General features: G+C 47.6%; 1 protein-coding gene across 1 annotated transcript; it reads left to right on the forward strand.

The window, feature by feature from the left end:
* Positions 1 to 818: 818 nt before the first annotated feature.
* Positions 819 to 8,548, forward strand: PGRMC1 (progesterone receptor membrane component 1). The gene is made up of 3 exons (XM_063313581.1): positions 819 to 1,195; positions 5,427 to 5,582; positions 6,454 to 8,548. The coding sequence occupies exons 1-3, from the start codon at positions 862 to 864 to the stop codon at positions 6,552 to 6,554; spliced, it is 591 nt and encodes a 196-aa protein (XP_063169651.1). The 5' UTR covers positions 819 to 861; the 3' UTR covers positions 6,555 to 8,548.
* Positions 8,549 to 11,264: the final 2,716 nt, after the last annotated feature.

Here is an 11,264-nt window from a genome sequence, read left to right on the forward strand (position 1 = left end):
AATGATTCTGGCTACTTTTGCTTGAGAACATTGGAAAAAGCCTTATAACAGGTCTACAATTGTCCCATTTCACATTATTACCATTATGTCTTAACAGGCAAAGCTGTCCCCAAGGGGTCTGAACAAGACCTGAGTATTAATCTTTAACCCTGAAAATACCAACCACATCTTCCGCAGTAGCTTGGGAAATCACAGCGTCACATCATGAAGGCTCAGGAAACTATTTTCTGTACCCAAAAGTTTCTAAGCAACTTTAAGATGGGTGGAGTGGCTGGGGAATCCTGGGAATGACACGCTGGCTTGGGGATTCTGGGCGTTGAAGTCCGCCCACCTTAAAGCAGCCGAAACACTGCTCCAGCCCTCCAGCTCTTAGTGGCTACTGTAGGTTGTATCCGCCAAGCCTCGCCCGCAAGTTTCTTCTGCGGCTGAAACTCTGTGCGGGCAGCCGAGCGCAGCGCCGGGCTGGCGTAAGCGCATCTCAAAGCGGCCGGCGCTGAGTCCGCGGCGGCGCTCCCACGATCCACGCAAGCTCGCTGCAGAGCGCCTTCGGCTGGCCCCGCAGCGGCCGCAGAGCCAAGGCCGGGTGGATCCCTTCGGCGATCCCCGATTGCGCAACTCTCCCGGGGCCGAGCCTTGCGCGCCGCGTCCCGTCCCGTCCCCACCCACCCGCTCCGCCCTCGCAGCGCGCCGCCTGCTCGGCTCGGGCGGCCCGCCCCGGCTCCGCCCCGGCTCCGCCCCCGCCCCCGCCCCCGCCCGCGCCCGCTCAGCCTGCCCGGCCGCCGGCCTGCCCTCGCGCGCCTTTCGCAGCCAGCAGCAGCCTCAGCCTCGGCCCGGGCCGCAGCACCGCGCGCAAGGCGGGCCATGGCAGTGGAGGAGGCGGCGGCCGGCGCAGACGCCGGCGCGGCGGGCACCGAGGCGAGCAGCCCCGGCCTGCTGATGGAGATCGTGAGCTCCCCGCTGAACCTGAGCCTGCTGGGCCTCTGCCTCTTCCTGCTCTACCAGATCGTGCGCGGCGACCGGCCCCGCGCCCAGCCCGCGGGCGAGGAGGAGCCGCCGCCGCTGCCCAAGCTGAAGCGCCGCGACTTCACGCTGGCCGAGCTGCGCGCCTTCGACGGCGAGCGCAACCCGCGCATCCTCATGGCCATCAACGGGAAGGTCTTCGACGTCAGCCGCGGCCGAAAGTTCTACGGCCCCGGTGAGCGGGAGCGGGGGCGGGGGCGGGGAGCGGCGCCCCGGGGGCCCTCGGCGGCCGCTCCGCCCTGCGCGGCGCTCCTTGAGGGGGCCGCGCTCCCACCGGCCCCGTAGGGCGGCCCGGCGCGTCCCCGTCTGCGCGGAGCGGCCGCTGGGACCCCCCGGGCGGGCGAGGGGGACCCCGAAATCCTCTGTGGCCCCCGGAAGAGGGGGATCCCCGAGTTGCAGGATCCCCGGGAAGATCTCCGGGAAGGGGGGGGATTTATGCAAGGCAGAGTTGCAGAGCCTAAGTGAAGTAGGTTCCTTTTGATTTAATGTATGTTGCGTTAAATTAGAAGGGTGTAACGCAGTGTAGAGAGCCAGTATGGTGTAGTGGCGAAGGCACCAGGCTAGGACCCGGGAGACCGGGAGGTCTAGTCCCGCCTTGGGCAAAAAGCCAGCTGGGGGACCCTGGGCCAGTCACTTTCTCTCAGCCCTAGGAAGGAGGCAATGGCAAACTGCTTCTGAAATTGCAGGGACTTGTCCCAGCAGTCTCCAAGAATCCAACTGATTAAAAAAGATACAGTATACCCGGAATTGAATCTAGTTTTCTGCTTCTACTCTAAAAACTGTAGACTTTACCCCCCCCCTTCTTCCCCCCCTCCCTCCTGTCTATCAAGGCCATTTTCATATTCTGAGATTTGCAGGGGCCAGATTTCTTTGTATCACACACACATCCAGCCTTGCAGGATTTACTAGCCAGTACTGAAAATCCTGATGGCAAGCAGTCTGTTCTGTGAAGGTGGCACTTGGATTTTAATCTGTTGTGTGTCTATGAATAGTAAAATAATTCAGGCATAGGTCTTGCAGAATCTCTTTGCAAGTTTCACTTCCAACACTATCCTGCTTGGAAATGGACTTTGGTCCTACAAAATGTTTCCAAGTTAGGGTTGCAGGAGGGCAAAGATGAGAGTCCCAGCAAACTCTTTTGTCCGTAGAGCCGTTGTCAGAATCGTCCACAGAATTTAAGATCAGCTTTCAAACGATAATCTGAATGTGTCTGGTAACTTGTGCCTTTTAATAAAATGTTAGTTGGAAAATGTGCAACCAGACACCTTGATTTTTGGCTACCATAGACTCCTATAATGTCCAAAACCAATGTAGTTCATAGTAGTTATTCCAAATTAATTAAGAATGGATACAGGCTAATGCTGGGAACTACAGTCTTAGTAAATCCGTTTCAGAGAAAGATTTACTGAAATCACTTCTGTTTACTTCTGGCTAGCCGACCCAAGGCTGCCCTGCAGGGCTGTAATCTGAATACGCTTATTTCATAGTAAGCCTTGCTGAAATCTAGACTTATTTGAAACCAGGATTTATTCTGGAATGCAAAAGCTGCAGGAGCCTGGAAACAGAAGTGCCAAAGACTCTGGTTGCAATCAGACCTCCATTTTGGATCCGACAGAGAATGGAAACACGCAAAAGACGGTTGCATTCGTGCCCGGCTTGTGGCGTTGAGGTGGCCACGAACACCGAGCCACACGTCCTTGGGTGTGATCAAACCAGTTGCTCTTGCATTCACCATCAAATATTTATTGCTGCAACCTGATCTGCTGTTCCTTGGAATGAGCTGAAAACGTTTAAAGCCACGGAGGCAAGGCTTCCCCCCAGCCGGGGCCTCCCCCAGAAATCAGGGAGGGTCTTCCTGAAGGCATGACAGTGGTTCCACATGACCAGGTGTTTGCTTGAGCCTTGCAGTTGTGTGAATCAGCAAAATGGGTTCTTGGGGGAGTATGGACAGATCTCCCATTCCTGGGAAAACCTTCAGGCAGCCAAGCGGGGAGGAAAACCAGGAACAAGCAGGGATCCTCACATGGGGCTCGGAGGAAGAGTATCCAGTCTTAGGACTGATCCGTGCAGGAAACAGGCTGTTCTAGGGAAAGGGAGAAGCTTCCGGCGCTGTTGCCGAGCCCCTCCCCCATCTCAGTTCCATGCCTAACCAGCCTGCCTTGTTCTCCAGACGGGATTATCCCCCAGGCCCTGATCAAGAGGGCGGCAAAGTTGGCCCGGCTTTCACGCCCAACCTCCCCGGGATTATCCCCCAGGCCCTGATCAAGAGGGCGGCAAAGTTGGCCCGGCTTTCACGCCCAACCTCCCCTTCACCGCTCTGCTTTCAGCTCTCTCTGCTGTGCAAGGCTTCTGTGTGGGAGGAGGGAGGTTCCAGATTTCACAAGGCCCAGCAGCTTCTCATCAATGGGGCCTACCCCACCCCCAGCTTCTTCCTTCAAATATATTAGGTGGGAGGAAACTAGAACAGCCCGGTAGCTATTGGCAATCCTTGAGCGGGGTTCGCCAAACAGGTTTTCTTGCACAGATCTGTTTACTGAGTGTAAGCTATTTGAACTATTTCCAAGTTAACTATTTCTAGCACACCTAGTCTGCAATGCTTCAGGAAGTGAATAATAATAATAATAATAATAATAGAGGTAGTCCTCGCTTAATGACCACAATTGGGACCAGAATTTTGGTTGCTAAGCAAAGCAGTCATTAAGTGAATCCGACCCAACTTTATGCCCTTTTTTGCGGTGGCTGTTATGTGAATTGCTGTGGCTGTAAGCAAACAATGTGGTGGTTAAGCGAGCCACGCGGTTCTCCATTGATTTTATTCGCCAGAGGCTGGCTGGGAAGGTCGAAAATGGCGATCACATGACAATGGGATGCTGCAACGGTCATAAATGCAAACCGGTTGCCAAGCTCCCAAACGGTGATCCCATGACCGTGGAGATGCTGGTCGTGTGAGGACCGGTCATAAGTTGGTTTTTTTCAGCACCACCCTAAGTCCGAACTGTCACTAAATGAGTGGTTGTTAAGCAACGACTACCTGTAATATGCAAGGGATAACAATCAATGATATTGTTTATATCTTACCTTTCTCCATGAACCTAAACTCTATAACCAGAATTTCAGATGTTATTGGGTTCTCTTTCTTGCAATAATAGCATTGCCTTTGGGTTTTTTTTTCCAGCTTCCCTACAGCCCTGAGAATTCCTGGTGGTCTCCCATCCAAGGGCTAACCAAGTCTGATCCTACTTAGGGTTTTCAACATCAGCCAGGGTCGGCTGGGTGCTCCCACTTAGCTGGGCTTTGAACGGAGGTAGCTGAAAAGCAACCAGCAGGGAAGGAGTTAAGCAACCTCTTAAGCAAACTCCAAATTGCACACTTTCTGGATCACTTTGCCCTGTTCACACAGTGCATTGTCTCGATTAATAGAACCATAGTTTACTGAATGAACCTGTTGCCTCGTTGTGTGTTGTTATGTGCATAGTCACGCAAGTTGTGTTGCAGGCTCACCTACAAAGCAGTTCTCTTTTAATGCTGGGCACTTGTGTAACAGTGCTGTCCTTTCCCACATGAATGTACAAATTGACCCACTCGGGTTGACCAGTTTTACTCTTGTGAAAAGCCAGCAAGGCCGATGGGCAGAAGTCCCTCAGCTGCTTGATTGAGCAACAATTCCAAGTTTGCATTTCACCACTATCAGGGCTTTTTTGCAACTGGCAAACTTTCTGCCTTTAGAAATCGGAATTTTGTGAGGCCCCCTTCTTGAACCGTGTCCCTAATGTGCCTCCCAGGATTTTCTTGGCTTTCTAATATATCAGTTTCCATGCACCCTCTTTCTTTGCTCTGTTTCTGACTGTCCTCTGCATGAAAAGCTATCTGTCATCCTTGCCTATCTTTCGTCCTTGATGTGTATCTCAACTCAGCTGTGTTATCTTGAGCAAACAGCAGGCAGATGAAGTTTGCAGACTGGAATATATTGTTCTGAAGATCTGTCTTGCATACTTACCCCTTCCCACTTTAAAAATAAAAACGGGTCTAGTCCTCAAGAGGGAAGTACCAAAATATGACACAGCAGGACTTCTGCTCGTTGGGGAAGAAAGGTCAGTCGCTAGAGAACGGTTAAACATTTTGACATTTCTGAGCCCCAGCAACAATTTGTAAGAATGAGCAAAGTTACTGATTTACGTTTTCTGTCTAAAGTCCTTGATGAATCCAGCCAAAATTGCAGCCTTTAGAAAAACCTGGTAACTATATATATATATATATGGTTTTTTGTTTTTAAGTAGAAAACTGGGTTTAAAATGCTGCACAGAGGTCATGTCTCTTTACCCAAGTAGCAGAGAATCCAAATTTAACAAGCCTTTGAAAGTTGGGACATACATGCCACTGTTCTAACCCTGGGCTGTCCCCTGCAGAGGGTCCCTATGGCATCTTTGCTGGAAGAGATGCATCCCGAGGTCTTGCCACGTTCTGCCTCGATAAAGAAGCTCTGAAAGATGAATACGATGATCTCTCCGACCTGGATGCTACCCAGAAAGAAACGCTGAGTGATTGGGAACAGCAATTTACATGTAAGCCTTTCAAATTTTGTCCAGCCCTAGTCTTAACTCTTTGATCATATACAGGTAGTCCTCGACTTACGACCATTTGTTTAGCGACTGTTCGAAGTTATGATGGCACTGAAAAAAGTGACTTAGACCAGTCCTTGCCTTTACAACCGTCGCAGTGTCCCTGCAGTCACATGATCAAAATTCAGGCGCTTGGCAACTGGCTTGCACTTAGGACGGTTGCAGCATTCCGAGGTCATGTGATCACCATTTGTAACCTTCCCAGCCAGCTTCCAACAAGCAAAGTCAATGGGGGAAGCCAGATTCACTTAATGGCTGCAACAAAAAAGGCCATAAAATCAGGCATGACTCACTTAACCGCCTTGCTTGGCAACAGAAGTTGCAGTCCCAGTTGTGGTCGTAAGTCGAGGACTACCTTACATCCGTAAGAGCCATCTCCCACAATGAACTTGTCTAACTTTTCTTAAGATGGTCATGACCAAAACACAATCCTAGCGTGGATATACAGAAGGAAAATCTTCTACACTTAACAGGAATTATTATTCTAACTTTTCCAAACCTGATTCCCCACAATTCCAGGTTAGGGGATTGTGGGAACTGATGTCCAATCAGATTGGGGGGAGCTTTTTTGTAAGGGTGTTTAGCATTGAAGCCACAAGAGCTTGACCAGTAACACAAGCATTCTTGGGTCCTGGGAAATCAATCTTTTATGTTCTTTGCAGATCATCTAAATTTTCTTGTAGAATCTAAGCAAGTTGCTTTTGGCTCTGAAGTTGGTAACACTGTTCTTTGGGGAGGGTAAAATTTTATAAGACATTTGTCCATGTATGGATTAAAATAATAATTCTTATTTAATGGGGGGATCTTTATTCAGTTAAATATCACTACGTTGGCAAACTGCTGAAGGACGGAGAAGAACCCACCGTATATTCCGACGAAGAAACGAAAGATGCTGAAGACCGCAAGAATGATTAGCGAATGCGACAAAGAGCCACTTGAAGATGGTTGGTTTCTTTGCTTTTAAATTTTAAGGAACCTTTTATCATATTCCACTTATATTTTACCCATTTCTGCATCAGCCGTTTTTAGAAATACTAGGACTTGCGGTGGCGTTGGCTGTGATGCTGCACATTTTAATCAAAAGTAACTCAGTGCTAACCTTTTGAGACCCAAGCTGAGTCCCTCAGTGGGCAGGAATGACCGAACCCAGTTGAGGTGGTACATAAAGGACCCCCATTGCCCAAGCACGTGTTGTGTGAGCTCCCTTCCATTTAATGGTGCTTTGCAGGATGTCCCTGTGAGGACCTGCTGAACATACCTTGCTCAGCTCTGAAGGTTGACCGGTGACCAGAAAATGTCTCCCAAGTAGGTACTGCTTTGTCCCCAACTCCCTTTGAATTCGTGGTGTCTAGAAAGGGTTCCTGTATCGTCCCAACCCGTTTCTTTGTAACAGTCCCTTTTATAAAACTTGTCTTCCACCAAAGGCCCATATCTGAATGAGCTTCATCTGCTGCAGGAACCTTCTCTGGGAATGTGGGCATTTCTGCAGGATTTCTATAATTTCAGATCCTTGGGTGGGAACGCGGAGTCGGTGGTTTATTTGTCACAGCTAATGTAGCACTGGAAATGGTTAAAAAGCGGTTTTATAGAGATATTTGCACCCACGTTATAGGATCCTGGCTTTGAAGCAAAGTAGCTTTCTTCTTAGAAGGGTTGGGATACTTATATCTTTCTATTATGCTAATTAACTGCAGGGCAAAGTTAAGAAGCCTGTTTTGTTTAGCTGTAATGCAGATCTTCAGTGCCATTTATAATGAGCAATTAACTGTAAGCTTTAAGATGTTGGCAGGGTCCTATCCATATGTACATGGAAGTCACAGTGGGTCTGTTTCCGGCCAACTTGCCAACATTAATTCCTTGAAACGGTTTTGTATCCATAAGCCACTCTCCGCTACTGTTGGTGGCGTATGAGGGCTAGAACCTGGAGAGTGTGCCTCACCTAAGATCTGAAGGGCAGGAAAATCACACTTAGAGGAACATCGTAATAACTGGACAGCTCCAAAATTCTTGCACCACTTTGCATTAGAATCATTCACATCCAGTTAAGACTGTTAACCAGGAGACCTGCAGCCTCTAGCAACTGCGACATGGGGCCAATAAAGCTAAGCTGATTTAGTGCAGAAGTCATAGAAAATAAAAGAGTAAGTTGTGGACCTTGGGCGACTCTTAGTTTATTTAGGATTTTAATTCAGGACAGTAGAGCCCAAACGGATCTTTGTGAGCTTCCTTGAAAAGGCCAGCAACTTTCCTTGATTTCAGCTAAAGATAATAGAGCCAAGTTTTACTACGGGGTGATTTGTCCATTACAGATAGTGTACTAGTTATAGGATGCATTTGAGATGCATTTGGGTGTATTTGAGATGCAGTTCATTCTGTGTAGTCACTCACATGAATTGGCTGAATTTAGGAAACCTTTGCAGGAAGAAAGGGCTGCGGAGCCAGGAAACAGGTTGCAAAGAAGTTATTCCTGAGTTTTTGTTTTTCACCCTTTTCATATACCCACCACTTTGGGGAGCTTCAGCAGTAGAGAATTATTCTCCTTACTTTCTAAAAAACTGTACTTTTCATACCAAGCAATATTGTAACTTGGAAATTCTACAGTTATAAATGCGAAGTACAAAGTTCAGATTTCTTTCTTACTCCCATCCCCCAAAAATGTACAACGTTCTTAAAGATCTTTGCCTGTGGTTATCGCTTGGGCCTTAAAGACATTTAACTGGCTGAAATGTTGTGACCTACCTCTGGGCCTTGTAGGGTAATTAATGAAAAGCTAATTTTTTTAGGGTTACTGCTTCTTTTTAAGGTCACCATTCTTGCAAAATTGATGTTGAATGATGCTTCAAATTCAAGACAAGATGGCTGTACTTGCTTTGTTTTTAAAGGTGAGAAAATAAAAATCTTCCTATGAATGTGGTTTCTTTGACTTAATACTCAATGCAGAATTTAGCACTCCAAAATCACCTGGGAAAGAAAGGGGTTTATGATGGAATCTCTTATTTGTCCTCCTTCAATCCTTAGAACTGCTGGTGAAATAATACAGTTAGGAACCTGGTGCCCATTTCAAATTTACATTCATTGGAAGAATGCATCACCACATGCTGCTCAGTGCCAAATGCGGCCTTTGGCTCCCCCAAGTTATACATCCATTTCAATACTTACTTCTGTTTTATTAGATTTATAGCCTGCCTTTCATTCAGAAACTTACTTAGCAGGCTCTGAACTGAGTTGCCATAGATGCAAACAGATGGATTCCTGTGCTTAATGCAATTAAAGAAAAAGTCACTTGGTTCTGCACCTTCAATCTCGTTTTAGATCGCTGTAGGTGTGGAAATAAGGCGGGTGTACAAACAGCCTAAACGTTCTAGCGTGTTTTCTTGCAGAGCTTCCCCAAGTTAGAAGGCATAGTTTAACATTTTTTTAAACTGGGATAAAAACTGAAGCACTCTATATCCCAACATCTTCATCTCTTTGCAACTCACTCAGGAAATCTGATAAACCCCAGAAATGCCATCTTTTATTAGCTGCCTCCAGCTCACTATTGCATAAGAGGATCAGGGATTCCAACATATTTACACAAGTGATGTCAGGGTAGACCCTGAAAATCTCCATTTGAAGCTATTGGTAACAAGGAAGAGAGAAATTGTGTGGGGAGAAAAGGCACTAGGAAAACCACTGGCCCATTTTGCAAAGAGGTGGGACAGCTTGGTAGAGGCAGAGTGCATGCACGTTAATTTATCACCTGGGCTTCTATGCTGCTCCAGTTTTGAAGATTCTGACTAGTGCGCTCTCTCTCTCTCTCTCTCACACACACACACACACACACTAATTATAACAGCAAGACAGCTCTGATGTGATGCCATGGAGATGGCAAGATCTTCAAGCTTCCCCCAAACCCCTGAAGGGCATGAAGCACTCTGTTTTGGGGGTCAAGCCTAATGAACTGATGGAGCGGCTGCCACATGGATACTGCCACTAATACATCCCATGAAAATAGGTGATGTTCCTCACTATCCACCAAGTGTTTTACCACCCCAACTCACCTTTGGCTTTTTTGTAGACAGTTGAACACACTTCAAAATACAGACCTGGGTTTCAGCCACTGGCCATTTTCTTGTAGGTTCAGAGGCACTATTGAAAATAAAGGTGTTAACAGTATAGGCCACTGTTTCTCAACCCTGGCAACTTTAAGGCGGGTGGACTTCAACTCCCAGAATTCCACAGCCAGTAGGTCTGGCTGGGGAATTCTGGGAGTTGAAGTCCACCCTTCTTAAAAGTTGCCCAGGTTGAGAAACGCTGGTATAGGCTTTAACAACTGTACAGAATGCCAGCTTCGTGTTTAATCATCTTTTTGAAAAAAGATGGTTCAGTGGGAAGTGCCTGGCATCCTGGTATAAAGTCCAAGAACCTTTGAACTTTGATCATCTTTCAGATAATAAGCTAACAGTTTTTAGAAATGGAACATAATCAGTATAACCACATGTGTTTCCTTCCACTGAATCAGATTTCTGCCTCTTCTATATACAGACATAATCCCAAACTGATCAAAACCTGCTTCTCTCCTTCAAGCCAGGCTTGACTCGTGCTGAATTTACACACTTGACTGGGTAACAGTACGGAAGTGGCCCGTCAGTCTTGTCACCATCTTCTGGGGTGTTTCTGAGATCAATCCAGATTGGGGAGGTGCCTACAGAAGTCCACCTAGCCAGGCTACTGTACCATCTCTAGCAAAAAGGTAAAGGTAAAGGTTCCTGTTTAGTCGTGTCCGACACTAGGAGGTGGCGCTCGTCTGTTTCATGGCCTTTAAGAGCCAGCGTTGTCCGAAGACACTTCCGCAGTCATGTGGCCAGCATGACCGTCACGGAAGTAGCCACTGTGAAAGGCTGAACTCTTGGTTATGCAGAACAGCTGAAGTGTGTGCTCCCTTGGCATGTACAGACCAGAAGACTAAGCATGTCCAGGTGTGGAAGCACCATGGTGTCTACAAAGCCAGCTCACATCCAAGAACTAATCAGGCCCAACCCTACTTAGTTTTTTGATCGCAGCCGGTTCCTGTCATCTAATGGGCTCTCTATCTGCAGGTTCTCAAAAGCTTCATGAACACCAGGCAATGTCTCTCCCAGGGGAGTTGACTTTGAAGAGTATTCACTGTTCCACCAAGGAATCCGGATGTGTGGAAAACACTCCTGTTTGCTTTTTTTCCCATCGTATACTTTGAACAATGGAGTGGGATGAGCAAAGGGGAGAGCTTCTGTGGCGGGCGTTTCTTGGGCTTGGGAGTGCTGGCCATGAAGAAACACTTCTGTCCCAGCAGTTAGCACAAACGACAAGGGAAAGATGAACTAGGCACAATGTCCTTACATCTCTCTTGAGCAAGCAGGAAGTTCTTGTCCAATGCAGAAAGTTCTTCCAGTTTTCCCCAACCTAGGCATCCTCCAAATGGGTAGACCTAAACTCCCAGAATCCTCAGCAGTGGCCATGTTGGCTGGAGAATTCTGGGAATGAAGTCTGCACGCATGGAGGATGGCTAGGCTGAGGAAAGCTGATCTACTGAAAGCTTTTGTTGATCCTGCTTTTTGGGATGAAAGGGAGGAACAACTAATCTAAATCAGTGTTTCTCAACATCAG

Source organism: Candoia aspera, chromosome 12, assembly GCF_035149785.1.
Source record: "Candoia aspera isolate rCanAsp1 chromosome 12, rCanAsp1.hap2, whole genome shotgun sequence".
Taxonomy (NCBI): Eukaryota; Metazoa; Chordata; class Lepidosauria; order Squamata; family Boidae; genus Candoia; species Candoia aspera.